General features: G+C 33.7%; 2 protein-coding genes across 5 annotated transcripts; one reads left to right on the top strand and one right to left on the bottom strand.

Moving 5' to 3' along the window:
* The first annotated feature begins 2,539 nt into the window (after window positions 1–2,539).
* LOC145599477 (reticulon-like protein B9) lies at window positions 2,540–6,007 on the top strand. The gene is made up of 5 exons (XM_081655850.1): window positions 2,540–2,670; window positions 4,597–4,777; window positions 5,176–5,317; window positions 5,419–5,488; window positions 5,578–6,007. Exons 1-5 carry the CDS (start codon window positions 2,565–2,567, stop codon window positions 5,745–5,747), a joined length of 669 nt encoding a protein of 222 aa, XP_081511976.1. The 5' UTR covers window positions 2,540–2,564; the 3' UTR covers window positions 5,748–6,007.
* Window positions 6,008–6,269: 262 nt separating this feature from the next.
* On the bottom strand, window positions 6,270–26,134 carry LOC145596496 (uncharacterized). Of its 4 annotated transcripts, none has more exons than XM_081652669.1 (20): window positions 25,296–26,134; window positions 21,559–21,816; window positions 19,690–19,932; window positions 19,368–19,517; window positions 17,812–19,217; window positions 15,986–16,059; window positions 15,816–15,897; window positions 15,612–15,734; window positions 15,418–15,515; window positions 11,064–11,221; window positions 9,519–10,724; window positions 9,295–9,362; window positions 8,440–8,636; window positions 8,262–8,370; window positions 7,925–8,150; window positions 7,354–7,535; window positions 7,052–7,118; window positions 6,866–6,895; window positions 6,707–6,756; window positions 6,270–6,614 (listed from the first exon to the last, which is right to left on the bottom strand). In XM_081652669.1, the coding sequence occupies exons 1-11, from the start codon at window positions 25,734–25,736 to the stop codon at window positions 10,473–10,475; spliced, it is 3,285 nt and encodes a 1,094-aa protein (XP_081508795.1). In that variant the 5' UTR covers window positions 25,737–26,134; the 3' UTR covers window positions 6,270–6,614; window positions 6,707–6,756; window positions 6,866–6,895; window positions 7,052–7,118; window positions 7,354–7,535; window positions 7,925–8,150; window positions 8,262–8,370; window positions 8,440–8,636; window positions 9,295–9,362; window positions 9,519–10,472. The 4 variants fall into 4 exon arrangements, with proteins under 4 accessions (XP_081508795.1, XP_081508797.1, XP_081508794.1 ...); XM_081652671.1 differs by having other exon boundaries at window positions 6,270–6,605; XM_081652668.1 differs by lacking the exon at window positions 6,866–6,895.
* Between the last annotated feature and the right edge of the window lie 1,720 nt (window positions 26,135–27,854).

Genomic DNA, 27,854 nt, shown 5'->3' with positions numbered 1-27,854 from the left:
TGGTTGAGTAACTGAAGAAACGAAAATAAATTTGTAATCATATTATTGATAAAATATCCACATATAAGTTTACAATTATAATTCTAAAATTTATGAACATAAATAACTCTTTTTAATACAACTTTATTACTTCATTGGAGTGATGATCAAAGTTCAATTTTAATGAATATAAATATTATGGCTTATGGGTTCAAATATTAATGCTAACAAATAATAAATTTTTGTGAGAAAATATTAGTAATTAATATAGGTGACATGGCGACATGTGGCAAGATTGACAACACGTGGCAAGATTACAATCCTTGCCATGAATTTTAATAGATATATTGATTGATTGGTTCATGTTTTTTCCAAGTTAGTTCCAGCCTTAGAGTCCGGGTACTTGGGACCAAGGGGGCAAGTGTAACACCGGAATCCTCAAGCTCCTAATTAGAGCGCACCTAATTCTTATTATAATATGTGCATCTATCTATGCTTAAAAATTGTTCTTATAGATTCACACACATTGTTTTGGTGCAATAATATTTTGTCCTCATTGTTGCACATCACCATGACTTAGGTGTGATCATCTATCCTAAAAGTAATTCCAGCCAATTACGTATAACTATGATGTTGTGTATAGGTTATAATTTGTTTAATTTATGTTGTAGATTGTAGGGGAGCCATGATTTTGAAAACGATGTGTTAGACATTATATTCATAGATAGGGAGTAAGGGAATATAATAACTTTATACGTACGAATTATTCATATAATTATTTTTTTTTTTTTTTTGACAGAAAGGAAAACTATTATCATTTTCAACGCAATTTTCGTGTGTAGTCAGTCACATAATATGACCATTCATTTAACCAATTATGTTAATAAGGGCAACCCTTATTAATCAAATTAGTAACTTTATCTATTCACTAGGGTGATAACTTGGCCTGTTTTTTTTCATAAGAATAACATCGACCAATTTCGTCCTCATATGAATTACAAAAAGATAATAATAATAATAATAAATTTTTTTTTTTAAAAAAAAAAAAGTTAGTTTATATATATGTTCTTTCAAGTAATCTCGTTCTTTTGTTTTGATTATTAAAAGAAACACTACACTTATTCATAAAAGAATGTAATTTAAGCCCATTTTTTCATTGGAATAACCCTTCATTCATTATAGTATAGTATCTCCTATTTTATAATCGAAACCTCCATTACTCAATTAATTATCTTATATATATTATGTGAAATGGGTACACCAACAATTGGTGTTGTGGCTAGCTATATACGAAGTATAAGAATTTGTGTATGTCTTATTTTATTACGGAGTCAATCTACACCCCACGTACCTAAATGGCTTCCCGGTTTGTAATTTTGGGTGTCAATCAATGAATTTACTTTAGTTAAAATAAATAAAGTAAATAAAAGTTCATCTTTTTGATAAATAAATTTCATTTATCAGAGGGCAAAGTTGAGATAAAAGTTGATATAACCAATAACAAATAAGATAATTTGAGGCTCCCTCAAGTTTTATTAATCACTAGAAAAAAAAAAACTATTCGAGTTATAAAAAAAACTATTCGAGTTATTTAATTTAAGATATGTTGTCTTAATTGAAAAGATAAAAGCTAATGTTGTTCAAAAATGGACGAGGTAGTATTCTAATATCCACATGCATATTTTCACTCACTCTTTCTTATTTGATTCACGTTATTATTTTCCTTACACCTATCTATCTTTTTTTCCTCTCTGGATCGTCCTTAATACATAATTACAAACTTTTAAAAAAATCGGGTGTACAATAATTATTGTACATCCATTATAAAGATAGGCTAAAGTGATCAAAAGTTACCCCAATATATATAAAAGTAACCCAATACAAATAAAAATTATCAACGGTTTATTAGTAAAGAATCACATTTTAAATGACTAAAAATCAATTATTAGTGATTGAATGTAATTAAATTACCATTATAAAACTTTTCTTGTTGTCTATTTATATAAAAATTGTATTATGTTTAAAGTTACCCAAAAAAAGGCAAAAAGTTACCCTAAAATTAGCTAAAAGTTACCCTTATACTGCTCGATGTACACTAATATTAGTGTAAAGCGGGTGTATACAAAAGTTTTACATACATAATTGTATTAAGATTATTAAGAAGCAAAGTTACCACATATATTGATGCAAGCAATAGACCCAAGGATAGGGATTTAATTATATATATGTGTAACGCAATCAGAAGAAAATTAGTAGGGCAACATTCAATTTAGACACACACGTGCAATAGATCGAAAGCCATTAGATGAGATTTTTTTAATTAATTATCTAATGCAATGATCGAAATAAGCAAAGAACTAATGTTGGATAAGGAACAATTAAGAATTTGGAGATCGAATTTGAAAAGCAAAACAGTAAACATGCCTTCTATATCATTCTTCAAGGCATACCTTTCTTCTTTAATTACTAAACTTAGCTATATTTCTTTCTTGAATACAAAGTATAGAACCTCAACGTACATTCTTATATATAGTATATATTAGTAGCTCCGTTATTGTAAGAATCTCAAGCCAAGGTATTTCAAAATGACGTCCGTTCAAGAGAGCAGTACCTACAACAACAAAGAAGTCGCTCCGACGAGGCCGTTCGGTCGACGAAGGTCCATTCATGAAACTCTTGGTGGTGGAGAAGGTTTGTCACAACGTAAACCTTTATTTTTTGTAACTATTATAACTCATAAATTATTAGTAGTTTTAGTACTAATAAACACACATGAATTAACTACTAATTAGGTTTATTAAAATTTGTTAATCACATGTCATTTTTGTAAATAAATCAATAACTTTTTCAATAAAAGCGGGTCCTACAGTGATAATGAATGAATAAAGTTGTTAATTCATTTACCAAAATATTATGTAATAAACACAGAGATTAACTGGGGCTTCCTTTTTTTTATTAATAAGGGGATCGTAAAATAACTTTTCGTTGATTAAAGGATGAATAAAGTATCTTGAGCTTTAATAAAAACAAAACCCAATTCCTCCCTAAACAATATGTTTTATTGCATAAAATAGGTTTTCACCTTGAGAGAAGGTATACCCTGCTTTTCTTCATACTATTGTGACTATGGCAATAGAACATGATAAAGTTGTTTATTACCGCCGTTTATTTTAAATAATGGTCCATATATAATGCCAACTCTAATGCACAATATAATGCAAATACTACATCCATTTCATATTATTTGCAACGATTATATATTTTCCTTTAATTTATGTAAAATTATTGTAAATAATAGGTAACGGATGTCGTACTTACTTCCTAATAATAGTGTACAGACTAGAGTTTTAGGTGATAAGTGGTAGCTTGATTATTTATTACTTCCTCCGTTTTATTATTAGAGTCTCATTTCTAATATTTATTACTCACATAATAAAGAGAAATGAAATTCTAATAAAAAGACGGAGGGAGTATTATTTTTAATAGTGAAGTAAATGTGATGGGAGTTTGTGTGCTTATCTATTTGTACTGTTATATTGATGAAAAAATAGGTATGTAAAGAAAAAGTGAATCCACGATAATTTTGGAAAACTTTTTATTTTATGTTTCTACTAGTTGACGCATATTCTTTGTGAAAAGCTTCTTTTTATTTGATACATTTCTTTTTTATGGTAAACATTTATATACAATTCCTAGTTTCCTACTTTTCCCTTGTTATCCTTCATTATTCTATCAACCATGCCAATTTTGAGCAAGCGAGAGGAATGTTATTGTCTTTTTGCTTTTATAACACATCATTATATATGCGTACTGTGCTAAAATCAAGTGTCCTCTCAACTAATGAAATCAAAAGAAAGGTATTCAATTATTTTGAGACGATTGAGGTATGAAACGTAGGAATTAAAAAAAAAAAAAAAAAAAAAATATGGTTTAGTTTAACAAGTTGATGGTTTAAATTCAAGATTGATTTACATAATCTATCACATCCCCTCATGAGACTCCTTTAGGCTTGAAAGATGGATGCGACATGAGCTCCCTCATACCCAATACGAAATATTCTAAGATGGAATTATTTGAACCCGTGACCTTTATATCACGCTGGCTCTTGATATTATATTAAAGCAACATCTCAACCAAAATCTTAAACTTATGCTAAAACCCTAAGATCGGTTTATATACTCTATCAATTAGGTACAATCCTCTCCTATTTCTTGTTCTATACCAGTTACACTGTCCACAATATCAGGTATCTCTTTGGTGGAAACATATAATTACAAAAGCTAGTCAAAATGATGTTGAATTATGTCAAAAGTATTTTACAAGTACATTGAGACGCGTTTTTTTTTTTTTTTTTTTTTTTTTTTTTTTGTTGAAGACACATTGAGACGATTTAAACAAGATTTTATATTACTATGTTTTATTATAAGTATAAATTATAAAAGATAGTCAAAATGATGTTGAATTGTGTCAAAAGTTAATACTCGTACATCATATATCATTAATTATATTGCAATATATTTGATCTAAACATAAGCATAATAAGATAAATTATGAATTAATTTCCTGGTTTATAATAGTATATTATATGATACTCAAGTTTCTATATTATATTTGCAGTGGCAGATATTTTGTTATGGAGGAAGCCAAAAGTGTCGGCAATTCTTCTACTTGGCATTACTATCATTTGGCTTTTATTTGCGGTTATTGAATACAGCTTTGTAAGCCTTGTTTGTCACATATCCATTACTACACTTCTTGTGTTCTTCATTTGGTGCACTCTAGCAGAACTATTTAACTGGTAAATAATTCCTCCTATTTTTGTTAAGTTTATACTCATTGTACCCATAAACTACCAACTTTATATCTTGCTAACAAAACTAAAATAAACTACTGATTGTGTTTTTTTTTTTTTTTAATGCATTACTTGAATTTTCATTTGCTTAATTTTCAAAATTATGTAAAAAGCTGATGTTTTAAAACAAAACAGATGAATCTAATTATACATCACATGATCATATTTTGATTTAAACCATTGAATGATGTTTTTTGATGTTATTTTTAAAAACTTGACCATAAAAATTAAAACAGACATTATATTATAGAGATAGAGGGAGTACTTGACATGTCAGACGACGGTTGTTTGTTGTCCTTAAGTGACTACTAATATATTATTATCATATACTCGGTATGATGTAGGAAAACTCCTGAGATTCCAGAAATCATGATACAGGATTCAACATTCAAAAATGTAGCCACTATGATTCATGCCAGAATAAACCAATGTTTGTCTATGTTACTAGACATTGCATGTCGGGAGAATATTATGTATTTCTTTATGGTAAGGAAACTTCATTATTTCATTTTTTAATTTAAAAATCCACATTATTTTTCTAGTTTATATAGTGTGACATAATTTGGGTTTATTATTTTAATAAACAGACAATTGGATGTTTGATGATGCTATCGATACTTGGCAACTACATTTCCTCCATAAATCTTTTGTTCACAAGTAAGATTAACATCTACTATTTTTTATTCATATATATTATAATATACGTGAGGTTACTTGTAGTTAAATTAATTTTGAAATTATTGCAGGCTATATTTTTATGCAAATATTGCCATTTCTATATGAGAGATTTGAAGATGAAGTAGACTATATGATTGGAGAAATATATGGAGAGATGATGAAATGGTACAAGATGTTTGATGAAAGCATCCTTGGAAAAATTCCAAGAGGACCAAACTATAATCGGAAAACAAGATGAAAAGAATGATAATTCGTTCATTGTTACCAAACATATCCAGATGCAATAAGAGAAAAGTACATCATTGTATATAACTAGCTTAGATCCTATACATGTACGGATAGTACTAAGTGGTTTTTTTTTCCTATCTCAAAGACTATTAAAATTGAACTATAATGAAATTAATTGACACATAAATATGTCTCACTTTAAAAATTAATAATCAAAATTTGAGATTACTTTTAGTTTTCACTGCGCTTCAAGTTGTATTATACTTGGGTGATTGATGTACTTGGTATTTGGCTATAGCCTAATAATATGTTTCTTTATGTTGTGTTCAAAAAATAAAGGAAAAATAAGATTAATTTTCAATGCACTATTTTATAGGAAAAATTGTCAAAAATATTTACATTTATTATTAATTTATTTTTCAAATGATATTAGTTTATATATACATTTTCTTTTTTGTGGATCAAAAGCTTTTATATCAAACTTATACTAACCATGACCTATCATACATACTATATTCAAAAGTTACTGCCAAGCCCAAGGGTATCATAACAAAGCTAAGACATGAAGAAGGATTAAAACAACATTGTAAGGATAAGTGTTAAACATAGCCATTCGACTGAAAAGCTTAAAAAGGGAGATGATTTAAAAACCAAGAGGCCTTTTCACTTCCAACAACTAAGTGTAGAGAGCAGCATTTCTTACAAATCTACAACTTTTAGAACCAAGTCCACAAATAGCACAGATCTGCCACCAGTGGATCAGAATATCAGATTCTTCTGAACTATATAAATAATTAATGTTGTGATCTCTAACCAGAAGCTACAGAAAATGCTGCTAGGAACCGTGCACTGACTGAAGTTCCTATAGCTGATGAAGCTGAAAAGTATACATGAGTCCCAAAAATAACACCAATTCAAAAAAATTTAGCTTCTAACATATGAAGTTCTAAGGAAAATCTCAAAGCTTACCGTAAATAAAATCCGACTCCAAAGGTTCAGGCCACATATTGATGTAGCACCTGAAAAAGGCAGCATGTTAGGTAGCAACGGTATGAGAAATTAACAGAATTTATTCACAGCGACATTGATCACAAAGAAAGCAAAGTACATCATTAATTAGAATATTACTTCTTCCATTCACCTCAGACTAGTACACCTCTGAAATGAAGCAGCAAGAGAACAAAATACAACAGCATATTCAGGAATCATTCTCCGACAAAAAGTACACTATTGAACTCGTAGATATAGAAGGCATGATCCACCCGCGAATTAAAGAATTAAGGAACTATTCTTCAGAAAGAGGAGTGTGAGTACCTCTTCCAGATTGACCCATTCCCATACTTTGTTAGGCGTTCATATCATAAACTAAACCATGCCAACCCTGTAAAAACATGTTAGGATGTGAATTTTCAAGATTCATTATATGCAAAATGCTAAAAATACTTGGGACTAATAATGATTTTTTCCCATTAACAAATTTGAAGACATTTTCCTTTATCACAGCACTAAATAAATTGACTTTCTCAATTTATTGCAGTGCTGATAAGCTCTGTTTTGATTGCTTTCCTTTTTCTCCATACTTGTATAGGGGGGGTGTCACAATAAGAAAACCGTACCTGTTTGAAGTCTGTTATAACTGCCTCATAGAAATTGTTGTCTTCCGGCCATCTTGACCTCTTTTCCCAATATTCCCATAATTATCATTTTCAGAAGAGTCATTAGCAGCAAAAGTGCCTGATGTACTACGATTGGCGACCTGAGGTCTTCCTAGAGGAGCAGGAGAAGGGTATGGAAAAGTCTGTAGAACAGCAAGCTTCCATGAGTGTGGAAATTAAAACCATAAAACAACAGTAATTAGTCAAACAAGCAACTAATTTGTTGTACATGGGAAAATTACAGAGTGTCACTGTGTAGAACTACTTGAAGTAAAATAGAATAAAATACAGTAAAAAAAGGTGTTAATTTGTGAACACACATTTTGTAAGCCTAGTAATATATAGCAAACCAATTTAATAACAAATAAATGATATGTTACTCTGTTATAAGTTTTATAAGCCACCTCTATATTTCAACCTGTCAGCATTTAGCAACAACGGAACACTACATTACAGACCAAGCAGAATAGCAGATATAGTAGCACATGATAAATTTCTCTAGTTATCAAAATCTTTGAATCCAAAAACTTACTGGTTTTGTCTTTTTGGGTCGTGATCCTAGTTGGCCTCTTTTTGATGAAGATGGTTCCATAATAGGATGCAAGGTTGGAGATGGTGCATCAACAGATAATTCAACACTGACTGTTCTGTTATCAGTTTCTTACGCGATGCTGAAACAGTTGGGCTAGGTACAGATTCATGAATAGGCTGTGAAGAGCTAAGCATGCCTGGTTGCCCCATTTGTTGTCCTCCACTCCCTGCCAAAGTAAATATAAATGGTTCTCGTCAACAAACAGCATCAAATCATCAACTATACCTTATACATTGAAAACATGTTTTACAATGATGATAAAAAAAATATATCAAACCTTATTCTACAAATCATATCATCACTGTTCACCCTTGATAGAAGCTCCCTATATTCCTCGTCTGACACCCTCAGCTCTTTCCCTAGTTCCGTTTCACACTTTCCTTCTCCTACTTAATAGCAAAATGAATGAATATAATGATTCTAAACATAATTATAAATCAGGAACAGCTAAGTACCTAAGAAATGGCAAAGGAATGAGCTTTGAAGGTCCTCAAAACTGAGCAGTAAATAATATGGATTTGTGTTTCCATGTCATTATTTGACATCCTTGGACACGGAGCAGGGGCAGCAACTGCAGATCTCTTATTCCCAACTACACGTGCACTTCTTGCAAATCTATTTTGATGAGGTGGTGGAAGATCATCATCCATCCCTACAAAAATTCCAAATAAAATCAATATTTGAATCGACCTTATAAACAAACCACAACAGAAAAAAAGACAACAAAACAATAGAAAACATCCTTCAAATGGAATATTGAATGAAGAAAATGTTGAAATTAGTGGGTACGAAGATGCAAATTAATTTTATACAAGATAGATTTCAACAGCAACGACATAAAAGAAGTTATAATATTGATGCAGCGGTATACAGAATACGAATGGATCCCTCTCAGTGATTACGCTGATGATAAGAACCATGACAATGTAGACAAATAATGCAGCAGATATGATAAATCATCTAAATTAGAATGTTATCTTTACATATCTTCTAGTAACAGATTTATAGTTCCAAAATTATAATCTTTATGTACCAACAAACATAAAGAAACTAAGCGGACAGACCCTAAAACCACTGCAGATTTAATTTAGCAGCCATATTAGCCAAAAATAATCCTTTTTTTATTGCATTTCAATAGCCTAGACTTATATTTCCACAATTATAATATATGACCAAAAAAATAAAATAGATGAGATTTTTTGGCTCTGTAATTATGCATAGTTAAAGCAACTCAAATAGTCAAATAAACCAACGAAGAGACCAAAATTGACTATACATTTATATCAAAGACAAGCAAAACAAAACCTCACCACCAAAGCACCAAATTCAAAGCGGCAAGCGAAATTTTAGCCACCATAGAAGCAACAGCAACCTTTTTCTGCAACACAACCCTTTTTAGTCTGAGCAGAAAACAACTGCTCAGCATCATCCCCATCAACAACAACGGAAACATGCGGCAGAGGTGACTCAATTAAATTCACAACAAATCCTAGATTGCGAAATTGATATTCAATGATAATAGAAAAAATCTTACCTCTGAAGTTGCTTCCATGGAGGAGAAAGTTTAGAACCCACTTCAATGGAGAATTCAGAGTTTCGTGTGTGTGAGAGAGGAGAGAGAAGAAGTGACTTGAGCAAAATGAGTGGAAGAGAAGGAAAACCGGAAAAGACGAATAACTAAATTGCTGGCTCCCTTAAATGGCTGACTCAATAGATGAAATTGAAATGAATTAATGTGTGTCTTATGAATAGTATATTTCATTGACTCTACACCCAAGCCACTATTTATCAAAAAGTTTGTCTTATTCCCATTGTTTATAATGGTAGAGAGTCTAGAGACTGCACATCATGAATAAAAAATAAAAAAAATTAAAAAAAAAAAAGAAAGATATCACCATCCAAACCAATGTGCTAAAGAAAAAAAGAGATGAGTATACTAAGGATAGATCTTTCTATAACCCGTACTCCTACAAAGTGACTTTACAGGTCTTAAAGAAGCTCCTAACTATTCATCCGTACACTGGCGAGAAGTATACATTTATTCTCTTATTCCCCTTTGAAAGCAATATGTCTCAGACATCCAACCTCAGAATCAAGCTTGCTTGGTGGAGGTGGTGGGGAACTCACCTTGTGAATTTAAATCAAGAATGCTTGGTGGAGGTGGTGGGGAACTCACCTTGTGACTTTGAACCAAGCATGCTTGGTGGAGGTGGTGGGGAACTCACCTTGTGACTTTGAAGACACAAGTTCGAGCCCCATCACCTACATTTGCTAGAGAATAGGTAATTTTCTTACCTTCTCCCTCTACAATACTCTTGCTTAGCTGGCTACTGACCCTTCTCCTCACCAAAAATTAAAAAATAAAAAAATAAAAAAAAGCAATAAAAAGCTGCCTGCCTCAGAAATAACTCACTTATTCACATAAAAAGATGTCCTAGCGAGACATTGAACTAATGATGAGGGAAAACTTTATGCATAAAGTCATAAACTATGAAATGTAGGTTATGGCCAAACTTGATGATGTCATTCCTCTGTGAATTGCCTTTAGCAATGTGACAAACTTGCATAAACTTTCTGCAGAAAACCACTTCAACTTCCATGTCTTGGCTCCTGGAATTGTACTTCCATTCTTAAATCCAACTCTCGGTTTCATCATGTCAAGTATAGGTGAAAGACAGGATATTGGGGAGTTTTCTCTAAGAGTCAACATCACACTCATGTTCTCTTTGGCATCAATGACCTGAAAACATCAGGATGTTTATAAGCAAGATCACCTTGAACCTAACATAATAGTAAGGTAATCGTGCCACAGAAGAAACCACACATCCCTAACCCGTTACTATATCAAACACCAGTATTCTTATCTGGCAAGAGATTGAGAAAGGTGTAAGACAAAGCATTTGCACTACGTAAAAAAAGATACAAAGGCTCCATCTTAAGGATCCAAATCAAACTAATACACATGTAGTAAATTGGGATTCCAACCATCAGAATCAAATTAGTCAAAACAATTTCAACACAAATTGTTTTCACATCCAGAAACGAAATTCATATAATTTGATAATCACGTATAAATTACCATCTCAGAGACATTAGCAATGGAACAGCAACTATCAAGCGAGAAATAAGAGGTGGCATCTGCATGTGCTGAAAGTGAGCTGAAGTGCAGGATATCCTCAATGCATACAACTAGATGTCCCCCACTCACAAAAAGTGATCTGGATACCCACTCTGCTTCTGTAAACAACAAAAGAAACAGGACTTCAAAGAGAGCAATAGATTTAAAGAAAATGGAAAATAAATGGCTTTTGAATGGCCACAATAAAATTGTGGCCATTGTATTAGATTAAATCACAGGCGTCTATTTATTTTGACTAATATCAACCGTCGATAAAGTTGACTATGTCTTTTTCTTAGAAAACGTTGACAAAAAAAAAAAAAAAAAAAAAAAAAAAAAAAAAAACAAACTTTAAAATCAATCACGTTCAAATTCAGTTTTCAATAAAAAAAATTTCCCCTTTCCCTGCTGTCAATTCATTCTTCAATTCTTAATTGTGTCATTGTGTGTGTTGCTTCAATTTAATTATCATCCTATTAGTAATGTGAGAGAAGGGTAGAGAACAATTATAATGTATATATTAGCAAACCCATGATCATTCTATCGAAACTATCAGTTTCTCCATCATCTCCATTACATGCTTCACCATTAAAGTTTAATATCCCATTGCCTCCGTGCAGTGTTTGGAGGTCCATTAGACAATCTTAAATAATACTTTTTTTTTTACTAACACTGATAATTGCTAATTTGCACAAATCACAAGAAAATCATGGCAGGTCCATTAGAATTAGATTGAAGCAACACCTACGATTAAGAATTGAGAATAAAATGATAGCAAATCAATAGCAAGGGAAGGAAAAAAAAAACTACTTTGTAAATTATTCAAAACTGAATTGGTAGTGGGTTAGAATTTTAGAACGTGATTGATTATTAAGGTCAGGCTTTTTTTTTCAACGTTTTCTAAAATAAAAATCCAATGTTACCTTTATCAACGGTTCATATTAGTTAAAATAAATAGACGGTTATGATTCAATCTAATACAATGACCACAATTTTATTGTGGCCATTTGAAAACTGTCCTGAAATAAGCCTCGGAGTAATTTGAGCAATCTAGACAAAATATGATAAACCCTTTGGAAATTAAAGAAACAGGAAAAACAGGTAGCTCGTCAAATTTACAGGTTTAAACCATAAATTAATAGTTCATAACCTGTAACTGCAAACACATGCCAAGAATATAATATGTCCTTAACCATCTTCTTGGCAGAGGCAGTCTTTTTAATACTTGCAAAGAAGTTGAACCTCATTGGAATAATAGTTGTAATCTCTCATTGTCCAGACTGTCCTATCCTACTCAACCCCAAGGACATTGAGGCAAGAATATGATTATTAAAGAAAAAGAAAAAAGAAAAGAAATGTAAAACGAAAGAATAACATAATCACATGGTAGATCAATAAGAATATTTAAGCAGTTCTGCACAATAGCCTACTTACTCTCAGCTAGAAGACAGGTTTGGAGAACTTTAAAATTACAGACAATGAATTTGCATACACCGTTAATAACAAAAGAACTCGAAACTACTCCCTCCTTCACATGAAATTATTAACTTTCGTATTAAGGTTGCCTTGTAATAAAAAAAATTAAAAAATAGTTAAGTATTTCTATTTAGAATTAAAACAACTCTTTTCATTCCATCAAATCAAATCCTTTTGGATGTTTTGTGAGAAACTACCTAACAAAACCCAGATTTTGGGGAGAAACTACCAAATAAAAAAAAATGTTGTAAGATACTACCTAATAAAAAATAAAATGTTGTAAAATACAACCCGCTTGAAACAGCCTCCACCAAGCCCAAACCACCTTCCAACTCCAAAACCACTACCTCTTACCCCAAAAATTACCATATTGTAGCCTGAAACTACCCCCACCAACCCAGAATATCCCCGCAACCACCTCGAAAATAGCCTTTCCACCTTGAAAACAAACCCTCACGGTGGTTTCGGGGATTTTTAGGTGAGTCAAAGTCGGAAAATTAGGTCATTGGTGGAAATCCAATTAGTGGTATTATTTACAACATTTAAGGTAGTTTCTCACAAAATCTGGGTTTTATTAGGTAGTTTCTCACAAAAAATCCAATCATTTTCTCTCTTCATCTATTTTCCCATTCCATCCACTTATGTTTATTACAATATATATAAGTATTCTAGCAACTAATTCATAACCTTTGCATCCAAACCAAATGTGTAAAATATTAAGAGACAAAGAGACAATTTTTTGGAGCATCCATATAATTCTTATGGTCCACTTACCAGCCAGTAATAATTGATGATTTTGAGAATATATTTGAGTGTAATTTAGCAAAAAAAAAAGTGATATTATAATGTCCATAGTAATATCAGGTAATCTCTAAACACAAGTTTTCCATTGTATGTTTCCAATTCACCGAATGCCACTCTCCCCAGACTATAATGAACAATAAAAATGATTTAGGAAAATGATATACTTGAGGTGAATTAGCATGATATTGAGCCTTGATACATAACATTCTCTTATACAACACAAATTCAATTCCCATTATTTTTTATACATTAATGACAACCAAATGTGTAGCTAGAAGTTGTAATAGTTTACTTTATCACTTATACGTGCGTTTAATGAGACAAACAATTAGTGATCAAAGATCAAAATTTAACTTATAAGGGCGAAAGTTCCCCATAAGGAACAACTTTGCAAGTGAAGCAAGCAACTTCTAATCCTAATGTCTAGTTTGATAGTTTCTTTTTCGGAGATAGGTTATACAGTCATACTATCAAGTATCAACCTAAGGACCTTGTATTGTCACCTATATACAATTTTGTCTTCTTGGATGCAGGTCCAAGAAAATCCCCTAAGAAGTTAGAATCATTAACACCTTTCAGTATTTTCACAATGAAAAAAAAAAAGTAATACCTTTCAGTGTTTTCAGACTTTTCACAATGAAAAAAATAAGTAATACCTTTTAGTGTTTTCTCAATGAAAAAAATAAAATAAAAAAGTAATAGAACCTTTCATTCTACAGATAGATGTTGGGGCACATGCCCAGGCCATGCACCTTTTGGTGTGAAGGCACAGTGAGCCACACAACTTCTTTTTTCCCAGAATTATTCTCTCTTTTATTGAGTGTGCCTTGCTTCAATTAGGCAAACAAAAGCGCAGGGAATTCCTATCACTTTTTAGGGCCTTGAAGCCTGTTTATGCATTGGCACCTTTCAAAAAGACAATCTGTGGGCAGCAACTTTATCCTATGGGGAGCTGTTTTTATGACATGCTGGGATCCAGTGCGACAAAGTCAGTTTTTAAGGAAGTAGGTCCTTCATTTTTTTTCTTGTTTAATCATCACTCCCCACCCTCCTTCCCCTGTTTTATGTCCACTCTTCTACCTTCTCTAACCCTCTTTTTGCTCAATATGTGAAGAAAGGGGGGCTCCATCAACCAAGGCACAGGTTCTTGATTAAGAAAACAGCTCCGATTATTATTAGCATCCTCAAAAGTTAATTTTGGTTTTAGTTAAAAGTAGGACTATAAGTGATAGCATAATCCTAGAAAACCAAAAAGTATTAGATTTTTAAATAAGCAACGCTTAAATAAATGGCAATGTATGTGGCTTCTGGTTAATTAGAGAGGGAAATCAGGGCAAAATAAAATAAAAAACTGAGAAAATACTAGCTAACTTTTTTTATTTGTTAAGGTAATTGGAGTAAGGAATAATATGAACTACTGGGACTTATTATCGAATGAAATTGTAGAATACTTTCCCCTTTTTTTACACAGTTTGACATTCACAATTGCATACGCACAATTTTTTAATAATGACATGTAAAATTTATAAAATCTGATATCTTATAAGGTAAGGAGAATTGCCCTACCAAGCAGGCAACCTGCATGGTACAACTCAGCTCGGGTTAGTGGGCTACACTAAGAGTGAGGGGGGAAGGGTAAGCATCTAAGGGACGCCCACCCTCAAAGTGTCTCAAGAGGGGATTGAGCCCCAACCTCAAGGTTGGAAAGTGCAATCTTTACCACTACGCAAAACTTAGCTTGGTAATATCTTGAAAGTATATAGTAAGATGAATACAACATGAGCTGACTTGACTATGTGTTTCCTTACATATAAATACCATCATTGGTCATAGAGGAAAATGTTAGTAGTGAAACTAGGGCAAAGTGTGTAGATTGAAAAAAAAAAAAAAAATACCCCTAATTTTTGTAAGGTCTACTATTGGAACATCGTCCACTAAGCATATAATGTATAGATGTGCTTCAGCCCCCCAAAAAAAACAACTTAATAGCTACTATAAAATGAGAATCAATGTAAACAAAAGATATGCCTGTTACCTTTGTGCCAAAAAAGCACCATACAATATTGATAAATGCTGCTTCCCAAGTTTCCACATATTTGCCTATCAAACAAGTTCAGCTGAACTTGATCCAAACTGCCAATGAAGTTTTCAATAGTGATAAGCATTCCTCCTTAAGATCTCTCCAAATACTGATCCTTATAGATAAATAGCAAGGACTAGAACTTTAACCTCCTAACAGAACATCTATTTATTTCTCCTGGCGCAATAAATCCTATCATGCAAAGTAAATGCCTAGTTTTTTCCTTGCATCTTGTAATCAACAAATACGCAGTATCCTCATCAATAAAAACCCTGCAAAAGTCAAGAACAATGGCTCTATTTATGAGAAAGAAACACTACGGAGCATAAAGAAACAGCTAAGAGGACACTAACCAGATAGCCAGAAGACCCAACCCAACCAAAACCTCTCTCACGTCTTCAACCTTGTGTGAAGTCAATAGACTCAAGTTATTACCTAAACGAACCCATGTGCGGAACAAAAAAACAGCACATAAGAGATGAGAAAACCATTGAAAAAGAGATCATACCACAGCAAGTCTCACCTGACCCATCATGCATGCCATCAAGAAGAATCACATACAACTTCCATTCACTGCTTAGGACAACAACTACCTGTCTGCAGTTGTCAAAATAAATTGAAATTGAGAGGTTTAAAATTTTCCAGAATGTCTGAACCTAGGTTGCACTGATACGGATACGGGGACAAAAACGGATACGGATACGGGAACGGGATACGGCAAAATCAAAATTTCAAAAAACGGGTACGGCTCGGATACGGCAAAAAAATATATATATAATCCATAAAAAAGTTTTGTTTTAAAAAAAAATTAATCCATACAGCACAACTTTAAAATTAGATTTTTCTTTTTTAGTAAACTTTTAAAATTATTAGACTTTAATTGAAAAGTACTCCATAATAAGCTATCTAACCAAAAAATAAATAAAATGCTATACTGTACACTACCCTCAGCACATAACTAAAAACTAGGCACTAAATATAAAATAAAAATAAAAAGAAAAGATAAACAATTGTACACAGTCAACAATCTCAACATAGAGTAAAACTAGGAGTACTAATAAAAGGAAAGATAAAAAGGGCGGGGTCCACCACTCAACCATTATGTTTTACTGTAAAAATCGAGTTAGCCGTCAATGACCTTCCTTCTACTCACTTCTTTCTTCATTTTCCTCCATTAATGGACTTTGAAGCTTTAATTAAATCTAAAAAACTTTAGAAAATAGAAAATTATTTCGCCTATAAAAACACGAACTAGATCGCGAACCACCACAAACAAAACGCGCCGTCGTTCCGCGTTCTGTGTATCAATGCTCTGGTCGCCGCCTTGAATCAGATCCAACCGTTGGAGGAACAAAATCAGAGTTTGAAAGTTTTAGGGCTTTTAAGAATTGGGGAAAATCGACAATCAGGTAGGTATTATACTGATTTGGGGTTTTTTTTAAAAAAAAAATATGGGTGGGTTTCATAGGAAACGTCAGAATTTGGGTTTTTTCGTACCCGATACGTTTCCGATCAAGATGCTAAACGTCCCCAAATTGCCTTGGCGTACCACTTTTGAAGGGGACGGTTTGGGGACGTATCCTAGGCGTACCCGTACTGTACCCGTCCCCGATACGTTTCGGGTACGGGAAACGGCACTCCATTGGCGTACCCGTGCATCACTGGTCTGAACACTTTGTAGTAAGGGACAAATCTGTCAACAGAAGACAAAAATATATGACCAAGAAACGAAGAAATTCATGGATTACAATATATAACACCAGGGAAAGGAAGAACATAAGCAATGAGACCAAAAAAATTGATGATACAATGCAAAGGCAAATCCTAGAAGAAGAAATAATTGTTAGGTCGAAGGCCCAAATTGCTAATATATTTTGAAGATATCACAAATCACCTCCAAACACATTATGCAGTAACTTTTTATGGAATCTCGTCACAGTTTAGGATCTAGTAAATCCATAAGATTATGGCTTACTGCCATATGTATAGAAATTCAGACCTAGCCTAGTGTTGTAACTCATTACTTGATGTAAAAATATTTCCTAGTGGCAATCACTCAAGTAAAACATAGAACTAAAGGTGAGTGGTCATGTGGGAAAGCTTCCACGCCACCAATTCATGAGTAAAAGGGCCCACTATCCATGTATGCCACATGTCAAATGGTAGTTGTATGGTTGGCCCTTAGGGCTAGGGCCCTTCTTCCATCATATCTTACCACAACAAAATAGGGTAAAGAAAGAGGTTGTAGCTAATACTTAGTCCTTCAATGAGATTAGAACAAATAATGGAAAACAAGTATTGAGGCTTGAGTTGTTGAATCTTATATATGGCTATAAATATGGATATTACCTTTCGTTCCACATGGGCTTCCTCCCAACTACGCCATTGCAGACAATGTACTGCTTGCAAGTCTCGTGAATGGCAGTATCTGCAACAAGTGAATTGAAGTAATTTTCAATATGGTCACCAGTTTTCGAAACTCCATGCTTTGAGTAAGCTGGGACTCCACCAGCTTCATCATGTGCAGGTGCTGAGTTCACCTTTCCATCAGCTCTTCCAATGCAATATATATCATTCATAGTTTGATTCTGTCGCCCATCTTTAACATCAGCTTTGCAGGAACTTATGCTATCCGACAGTGAAACAACTCTTTTTTTTGGTTTCCTTTTAGAGATTTTCTTTTCATAACAATCATTAACTTCCTTATTGGAAGTGATAGCATCTTCATCATTGTTTCCAAGAAGAGGTTCATCACCACAGAACAATTCTATAGAACTATCAAGTACGCCAAGTTTACTCATGGATTGCTGCGTATGAAGATCAAGTGAGCCCCTTCCTGTTCCTACCTCAGGAGCAAACTTCCGATCAATATCTCGACTCAAACCCTCTTCGCCAGTATATTGGTCACTTTCAGGGTATGGTGGCCCACTTTCAAGTCCGTCCTCGTCATCACAGCTAGTATTACTGTCAGAAGAAGCAGCAGATAAGGACTCAGCAGACGCCTGTAAAAACTCTTCCTCCAAGTACTGACGGCGATAAAGAATATCCTCCTCATAGTGTGGAGGCGATACTGGGGTTCCAGAGAATGACGTTAACTCCGTAATACTTTTGATGGCAGTCAACGGTGTACCATTAATACTAGCATTTAACTCATCGCCATGTACACTGATAGCAGGTGTGACAGAGTTGACATCTGCTATTTGTAGATAATTTTTTCCCTTGGGCAAATAGAACTTCAGAAGATCTTCATCTAAATCCCCTGAAATTGCTCGAGGCTTTGAGTCCACATATTCAGCCGCAGAATGAAGCCATTGATAGCCATGATTGCCAGCAGAAGAACTAGCAAAGGAGCTATTAGTTTTCTCAGCATTTGTACTCCTATCATCTTCTGAATTTATGATCGTGTCTGATACATATTCCATGTACCTTGAACTTTCTCCAATGTGCCTCCAGCTAGATGTCTCTCTTGAATTGCTGTTACCAAAAGCCAGTGTGGCCTGGCTACTCTTTATTTCATCAACCCAATTCTCAGATCCCTGATCCATCCAATCCTTGAATTCCTCCAACCATAACCTAGAACGTTCTTTTTTCATAAACTCAATTCTGTTAATCAAACTACTTAGTTCACCCTCTTTATCCGAAACATCCTCCTCTCCACCGTGCATATCATTATCACAGGACACTGAATCTTGCTCAGAGAGCATGTTCATCCCAAGCTCTTCATTTTCTATGCATGCAAGGCGAGAGAGCTTCTTCTGCAAACAGAAGCACAACAGTTACCACAGAATATTGATCAACAAATATAGTAGACATGTATGGTATTATCCAGAAACAAACACTACAAGTCTACAAGAAATACAGTAATAAACTATATTCACAATTCCAAGAAGTGTTCAATAGCTTACCCTTTTTCCATCTATAAACCTTTCCACTTCATTGTCTTCCCTTGCAGGAAAGTAAAATCCATAACTTGCAGGCCTTCTGTGCCTCCTTGCAATTATCACATGCCTCTTCAAAAACTCTCTTGTGCTCATTTCTTTGTCGTCTAATTTCACCTGAAAGAATATGATTCATGAAAATTTTAGGAAGCACTACATCATGCTTGGATTTTGAATTGCATAGTCAATTTCTTTCGCTCTGCCAAACCAATTAAAAAAGAAAAATACGGCTGTAAAAAACGCCTGAAAGATGCTCTAACACCCCGAGGAAACAGAAAGCAGAACCCACTTGTTCAGGATGAAGAAAATGGCTGAAAACTTGTGGCCGATACCATCGAGCACAACAGAGAGGATTCCCTTCAAGCCAAATATTTTTTAAAGAGGGAAGGCCTGAAAGGACCTCTAGCTCCACATAGTTAGAGATGATGTTGTACGAGACATCAAGTCCTTCTAAAGATTTCAAATTCTCGATCCCTCGCAAAGTAGTCAATGCGTTGCTCCTTAAAACAAGTTTTAATATAAGGCATGTAACCTGCATAATACAATTGTAAAAAAAAATCAGAAGTCAGTTCCTCATGGATTTAAAATTGCTTTGCTTGCAATTGCAACACAAGATGTTCACCGAAAATCTTATAGCTAGTTATTGTCCAGCCAGATCAGGGTCATTAACAATCCATGTGAAAATTGCAAGAAAACATGCAGTCATGCACTTTCAGAATCACAACCAAGCAAACCAAATTTAAAGACATCACGCAAAAGATGCAAAAAGATTCTCAATTTCAAAAGCAGCATCAAAGCTGAATGCAAATTAAAAAGAAATGCTTTGTCATTGGCCTATTGTCAACCAGACCAGATTGAGTGCCATATATAATGCCATGGGCTGGCAGCTCATGGGTTGGAAAGCAAGTTGTCACCCCATACTCAATTCACTTGACCTGATTGATCCGGGTTGAACCTTGGCCATCTAGATAATATATAAGAAATTCCATTTTGGGCCGTCCTTTTAAGATTATCCCATTTCTTTATATAATAACATGTCTCCACCATTTACCCCACTTGCATACACTCATAAATATAAAATAAATAAACAAATAAAACAAAGATACCCCCATCTAGTCATCCACTTGCTAAATTTTGGAATCAGCCTTAAACAGCACATTTAGCCTTGGCACAAATAAATAGGGGCAGAGGGGGTAACATCAATTGCATGAAAACAATTGGACCACAAATCCAACTGAAAAAAGGATTACTAGTTAAATATCAAAATGTAACCTCAAGTCCGACACAACTCAATCTAAGTGGGTAAGCTAAGTTGAGACAAATTCTAGAAATTATTGCCATCAATTGTTAGTTAGGAAACTAAGTTATTGCCAAATTATCATCTTCTCCTCATACTCACCAAAAACAACAAACTTCTGCATTAGGTGATCCTTTCATCCTAGACTTAGATTGAACAAAATAAACAATAATACAATGTGAAGATGAAGTTTGATTGACTATTTACTAGAAAATGGCAATGATGAAGGATAGTCAAGCTTTAAAGTGAGCATTCAAGATTCTTTGATTCTATTCCAACTAACAATCTAAAAGCTAGCAGCAATAGTATATTAACATATATTCTAATACCAATATTACCTAGATTACTGCTGCAAAATACTAATATATTAATTTTAACACAGAGAAAGTAGTAATAAGACAACAGAAGCAATGATTAGGTTACAGTTAAAAATCAGTGAAAGCATAATGAGCTATAAGGAGCTGCAAAGGCTCATTCCTTAGAATCAAACCACACATGCAAACACATTCCTTAGAAACTTAGGGTCAACCCAATACGCACAGAAATACAGACAGTTGCCAATTCTATTGGGATGCTTCTTTTAACTCAGATATTCTACGAGCAATTCTCTTGTGATATATTAATATATAATCATGAAAAGTGGATGAGAATCTCACTTTTCTAATTTGATTTAGCTTATACTATACATAGATTATATAGATGAAGGAAGAAACTCAAAATTCAGTCTCACCACATATATATAGCAAAAAGTGGTTAAGTATCTTCAAGGTGAAGGAAATGATATGGACAGTTTAGAAATTGGGAAAAGAAAACTATCTGGAGTTTCACTGATATTCAAGCCATTCTACCAACTAGATTTACCTCACTAAAAGATGCAACTGATCGAAGTTGATTAAATCCCAGATCCAGGTGCGTTAATCTTGTGCACTTCCGTAGATTATCAACTTTTGCAAACTTGTTTCGGCTAAGATCAAGAGTTTCAACAGCTGGAAGAAGTTGCAATGATTCATCCATAAGAATCAAACCATTACATGCACAAGATACAAAAGACAGCCGGATCCATTGGGGTGATTCTTTTATGTCAGCAATTCTACTTGCAAATACATGACGTAATGCATCCTGAAATTTAAAAGGGAAGAAATTGTCAGAGCACCAGCAAATCTTGCAGATAAAAAATGGACATGGAGGAGAGGCAAAATCAGATAAAATCCAAAGAAAAAATTATTAACTTAGTAAAGACAACTTAGAGAAGAAAAATAAGGATACTTGGTTAGGTTAATCATAGGAGGGTATCATGATACATGTTGTCATAATGAATATTGAGCATACATATCAGTATGAAATTTTATACATGAGTATCCAAGGTAATGCATTTTATTAACAAACGTGTACTTTTCTTCAATGATTATCAAACTCACACAAAGGCAAGTTTCTAGCAGGTGATGGTGACCAATAATCAAGAAAAATTAAAAATAAAAAACATCTAACGGTAAAATGCATGGAAACAAAACTCGGCCATCCCGTTATGGAACAGGAGTTTTGCAATGGGTTTAGAAGAGACCGAACAGAAAATCCCCCATTTTATAACAGCAAGTCAGAAATCGCACCCAACGCAGTGCATTTCCCATTCCATAACTTTGGGATTTTTTTCCCTCATATAGTGTATTTAAAATAGTTTTGGCTACAATATGGTATAAATACAAAGAAACGAGTCTACAAGCTAAACATTTTACTTATGTAATATTTTTTTTAAAAAAAATACATGTCCCGAAATCCGTGATCCATCTAACCATTAACAGCCGGTCCCACGACAACGCGACCGTTTCCGCGACTATGTTATTTTCTCACATATATAGATGCATTAGCCTGTAACATTACTTACCAAGCAAATTTATTGGAAAACCCTAAATTTATAACCTTATACTCCCCCCCCCCCTCTCTCTCTCTCTCTCTCTCTCTCTCTCTCTCTCTCTCTCCCTCCCTCCCTCCCTCCCTCCCTCTCTCTCTCTCTCTCAATCTTTTCCAATTTTTATAAACAAAAAAACAAAAAAAAGAGATTCTCTCTCTCAATCTTTTCCAATTTTTATAAACAAAAACACAAAAAAAAGAGATTAAAGCTACAATAATGCATGAGGCTGCAAGGCTTACCTATTTTATATACAAACAAAGAAAGTCATGTGGGATCTCGCTAGATTTTTCTTGGTGTATATTTCCAATATATTACCTTTTTATTAATAATCAAATATACTAATGTTTGAAGCCATGCATTGGCAAACATGAAAAGAAAAGTGTTTCATCAAAAACTAAAGATGAAGTATCAAACAAGACATTTTAGAGAAAAGGTAAGAGATTAGTGAGTTGTGTTGAGGAAAAATAATATCAGAGGACAACAATAATAATAATAATAATATCCATGATATATAGTGAAGACTGAAGAGGATATAAAGGAAAATTCTTATAAGAGCCAATTACATTGTTATTGGATCCTATGGGTCACAACTAGGGGTGGTTATTGGGAGGGTCGGTGCAGGCCATTAGCGGGGCGGGTCAGTTGCGGGTCAATAGAAATAGTTAGTGGGATAGGGTCAATGCAGTCCGGTTGGTGTAAAATGAAGCGGGTCATTAATGGGCCTTTACCCACTTAATTTACATACATCCATGCTGCTCATGTAAACAATGAAACAAAAATAGCAATGTAATTTTTTTTTTTTCATGAGTTCTTGGAAATTATTGAAGAAATGCATTTACCATAAATATGCATCATATTATAGCTTGCTTTCAATTAATCTATTGTCAAATTAGTTGAGTGGTAATCACCAAGTCAAATGTGGCATATTATTGTCTTTGCATCTGCTGATGAAATAGTGTCTCAAATTCTCTCAATAAGCTGATGTAATAATCAATGAATCATAAAATTGTGAAAATTCATCGATATCTTGGAATGATGATGCATTATCAAACTGGGCTCTTGCCTTTTCTTTTGGTCACGATAAAAATCATCAATTCCAACAAAATACAACAATGTGATTTCTAAATCAAAATAAAATGCAAACATAACACTAGAATTACGCAAACATACGAAGTAATATTGATGTTCGAAAAACTACATCCAGCCTTCAATGGAGGAGAGAGAGTAAGCGTTTCTATTGAAACTGATTATTATTGTCATTGTTCTTATTGGGCTACCTATTAGATATTCTTTTAATTAATGGGCTTTAATTGAAGACCCTATAAAAGCTCTATATGACATGACCCTTTAAAAGCCTTGTTCATTAAAATTAAAGGGGTCAAAACCCTTTGATTATAAGCCCGACCCTTTTGCCATTGGGTATCCCTGTTTAATAACCAGGGCTAATGAAAAACAAACTTAAGTCACTTACATGTTTGGATGTAGTGTGCTTGCTCCCACTCACACGCCGGTATAAAGGATATGTGTCACCCTCAAGGCCACCTCATGAGGAGGATGTCACTTATTGGGTTCGATCATTGCTTCATCATTTTACCATGTTTTCTTTTCTAAGTATTGTTCTAAAGTTTGGCATAAAAATTTTACATTTTACTAGATAGTTTTTTCTTAAAACACCTAGGAGGCTAGGATTTGTTTATTTTTGGTGTTTTAGACATGCGTTAAGAGTCCTTAGTTAGGTGTGTTGGTTCTAAACCTAAATTTGGTTTAGTTAATCCTAAACTAAATAGGTTACCTACAAGACAAAGTCAATTAGGCAGGTTGGGTTAGGAGCTTGTCCTAAACTTACTAGGAGTCTTAATAAGGATGGCTAAGACCTCTACATAAAAAGGATTAAGTGGGTGTTTGGTATAAACACCATAAATGAAACGAAAAGGATTCAAATAAGTAGGGGAAAGGGTAATGATAAACGTTACATTTACTATATGTTTGGTATCCTAGAAACAATTTGAGTAAATTGTGATTGAGAAAGGAAACGTATTTTGTTTCCACTAGTTTGTCAAGGGTAACAAATTAGGGAATTATGTTACCATCCGAAAATGGTATTTGTTACTTTTAACCCATACCAAACAACTATAAATGGAAACACTTAATTGAATCCGTTTCTTACATCTAAAATTTCCCTACCAAACACCCCCTAAGTGTGTAACTTTGACACACAATTCAGAATTAAGCTCATTAAGGTGTTTCACTATCATATACTTGTGAATCAAACTATAAAGGGAATTTCCTAACTAAGAAAGTTCCAACAAATTTCAAATTGAACAGCAAATAAGCTGCAGTTTGAAATAAGGTGTTAAAATGCATCGATTTAGTCTTTAGCACCTCTGGGGGCTCTGGCCACATGTTTCAATCCTGCTATCAATTTCAAGATTGGTGGCATTGGGGTCCTAGCAATCATTTTCATTTATATCTGACCCAATCGAGCTCGCCCCTTTAACAGCATTCCACACATAAACATTTAACCGAAGTAAATCATTTCAAAGCCATTGAAACCCAACACTCATGATCACTTAACCTCCATTAACACACCTATAAAAGCATTCTAAATTGAAGCTCAATAAAATGCCACTAGCAAGAATTGAAACAACTAGTGTAAATTGAAATTGAGGTGAGAGTGAGACAGACTTACAGTAGAATTATGACAAATAAGTTTCTCCAAAGTATGTCTCAACTCAAGCAACCCTTTAGCAGCAGAAGTAGAAAGATCACAACCACGGAGCTCCAAAACCTTCAATCTTCCAAATGCAAGCAGCGACAACGGTGTCGGATCCCTGGAAGGAGGAGGCAATACGGAAACAATCTTCAACGACGAAAGACGACACAGAATCTTACGGAGCTGCTCTAGAGCCCGGTGATCACCGAGATCGGATACGTAAGCGCGAAGATAATCAACCGGAGCTCCAGCAATCAATCCCTCAAGTTCGCTAAGTGCTTCCAATCTGGATTGAACATAGTGAAGACCTACTGGATTCAGCTTCAAAATTAGGGTTCCATCGATTAATCCGCCTGCATTTTTTCCTACGAATTTGACTAGGGATTCAAGGTAACGATCACCAGTCACAATCTCCATTGATTCAAGAACAATTTATAGGATTTCAAGGTTTTTTTTTAGGATTGATGCATGATTAGAAGCAAGAATTTGGAATTCCGAGAGAAGTAGGTATGAATTTCAGAGTGAGAATTCAGAAGAATATAGGAAGAGGAGAAAACGATACTAATTTTTAAACTCAGGATTTCAAGGAATTAAATAAAAGTCGCAGAACTCCGAGGGCGGCAAATCGTACACGAGTTTGTTGCCGGTGGTAGGACCCCTATTCCGACGACCCTGAATTGTTTGTATCTCCGTCGTACTGTGTTAATCGTGATGGGGGAGGGAAAAATACGACTTTATCATCATAAAACCATTTTCAAGAGTGATACGAGTACTCAACTTTCCCACCTCACGCCCTTCCCTACTAATCTTCAAAGCATACGCAATAATTTGTAATTGTTGATAGTTCGACTCGAGCTGTAATACCTGTATTTTTAAATCCGTTTACTAATTATTAATTATAAATTTTTCTGAAATATTTCAAATGTTATGTTATAAAAAATCATCTATTTAAGTCATTATATACCATAGATAATGTTATAATTACGCTTTATAATGAGTTTGATTATAGTAGTCAAGTCAAAGTTGTCGTACCCAAAAATCGGATTTTTAACCTTAAGCTCTTTGTTCTCAAGTCAAATATTTTGTTCCCAACTCATACTACAAAGTGCCAAAAACATTTAATATCCTCTTTGCTAAAGTCAACTCTAAACTTCCACAATAATGCTACACATAGCTCCACAATAATGCTCCACTTGTACACCATTCATCTCTAAAAACGTCCCAAAGTTGAGCGGTCTCGAAAATCACTTCCGATCAAGGTCTATTCGTGGTCCGATTTGGCTGAAATTTTGACAGCTTGCTCGAGACATCTAGAACTTCAATTTTAAGGTGTGTTTGTCGTTTTATGTTTTAGATTAAAAGTTATGGTTGCTGAACATAAGCGCATTTTTTTTTGCACATTGAACTTCTTCAAGTCGGCAAAAATGGAACCTAGACCCCCACTTGCTCTTGCATTAATTGAGCCAGCTAAAATAATACCAAATTGAGGCTATAAATAGCCATTAAAATCAGTCACATTGCTAAAAATTCATTCTCCCCAAGCTACTTTCTTCATCTTCCTTCCTCCATCTCCTCATTTCCCCTTTCTTTCGATTCAAGATTCTTGGGTTTTAAAAATTTCACTTTAGTGAAAATTTAAGTTTAGCGGGTTTACATATAATACTCCGTGTTTTGATTCATATTTTCTAATTAATAAATTAATTAATTAATATTTTCTAAAAAAAGGTATTTTAATAATTTATTTACTATTTGATTTTTGGAGCCAAAATGATATTTGAATTTTTCACCAGAAGTATTTTGAAACCTAATTATTTTTTTTAGATTTTAGATAAGATTTATTATCCATTTATTTTATTTTAAAAGCGGATTATTTATGTATATTTAGGATATTTTAATTAAACAAAATTATATTTTATTATTTATTTAAAAGGGCCAAAAATTCCTAAATTGATTGGATTGAATGAGCATGTTTTACATAATATTTATGTTAATTGAATTAAATTGAATTGATTTATGGTTTATGAAATATGTAGCAAAGAAATAATTGGAGTTGATAAAGGAATATGGATAAGGCATTCAATATCATTGAAAGGAAAGGTAGCGTGGTGGATTGATACAAAGTATATAGGAAAGAAGGAAATTAATCCCCTCAAAAGTGCTGGAAAAGAAAAGTAAAGAAAATGTTGAGATAACTAGAGTTTGAGACCAACAATATTCGAGGAAATGAAGGAAAATCAAGAAGAGAATGTGAAGTTGGGTCAAATTCATAAGAGAATGTGTTATTTTTATTGGTCATGGAGATAAAAGCTTGAATATACATTTAAGAGTAAGAAGTTAAAGTCAAATATAATGGAAGAAAAGTGAAATACACCCAGGAAAGGACAAGCTGTAAATGAATACGATAAAGGTGTATTGATGGTTTACAGTGATTGATTCATTTGAATTGTGGTGGATAGATTGTCTACACTAGTAGAAAAATTGAAAAATGCACCGCTAATTGGCCACCGGTTTTTGAAAACCGGTGGCTTAATTAAT

Source organism: Chenopodium album, chromosome 20, assembly GCF_948465745.1.
Source record: "Chenopodium album chromosome 20, dcCheAlbu1.1, whole genome shotgun sequence".
Classification (NCBI taxonomy): domain Eukaryota; kingdom Viridiplantae; phylum Streptophyta; class Magnoliopsida; order Caryophyllales; family Amaranthaceae; genus Chenopodium; species Chenopodium album.
Note: the sequence above shows the minus strand (reverse complement) of the source record. Positions and strands in the feature narration are given on the sequence as shown.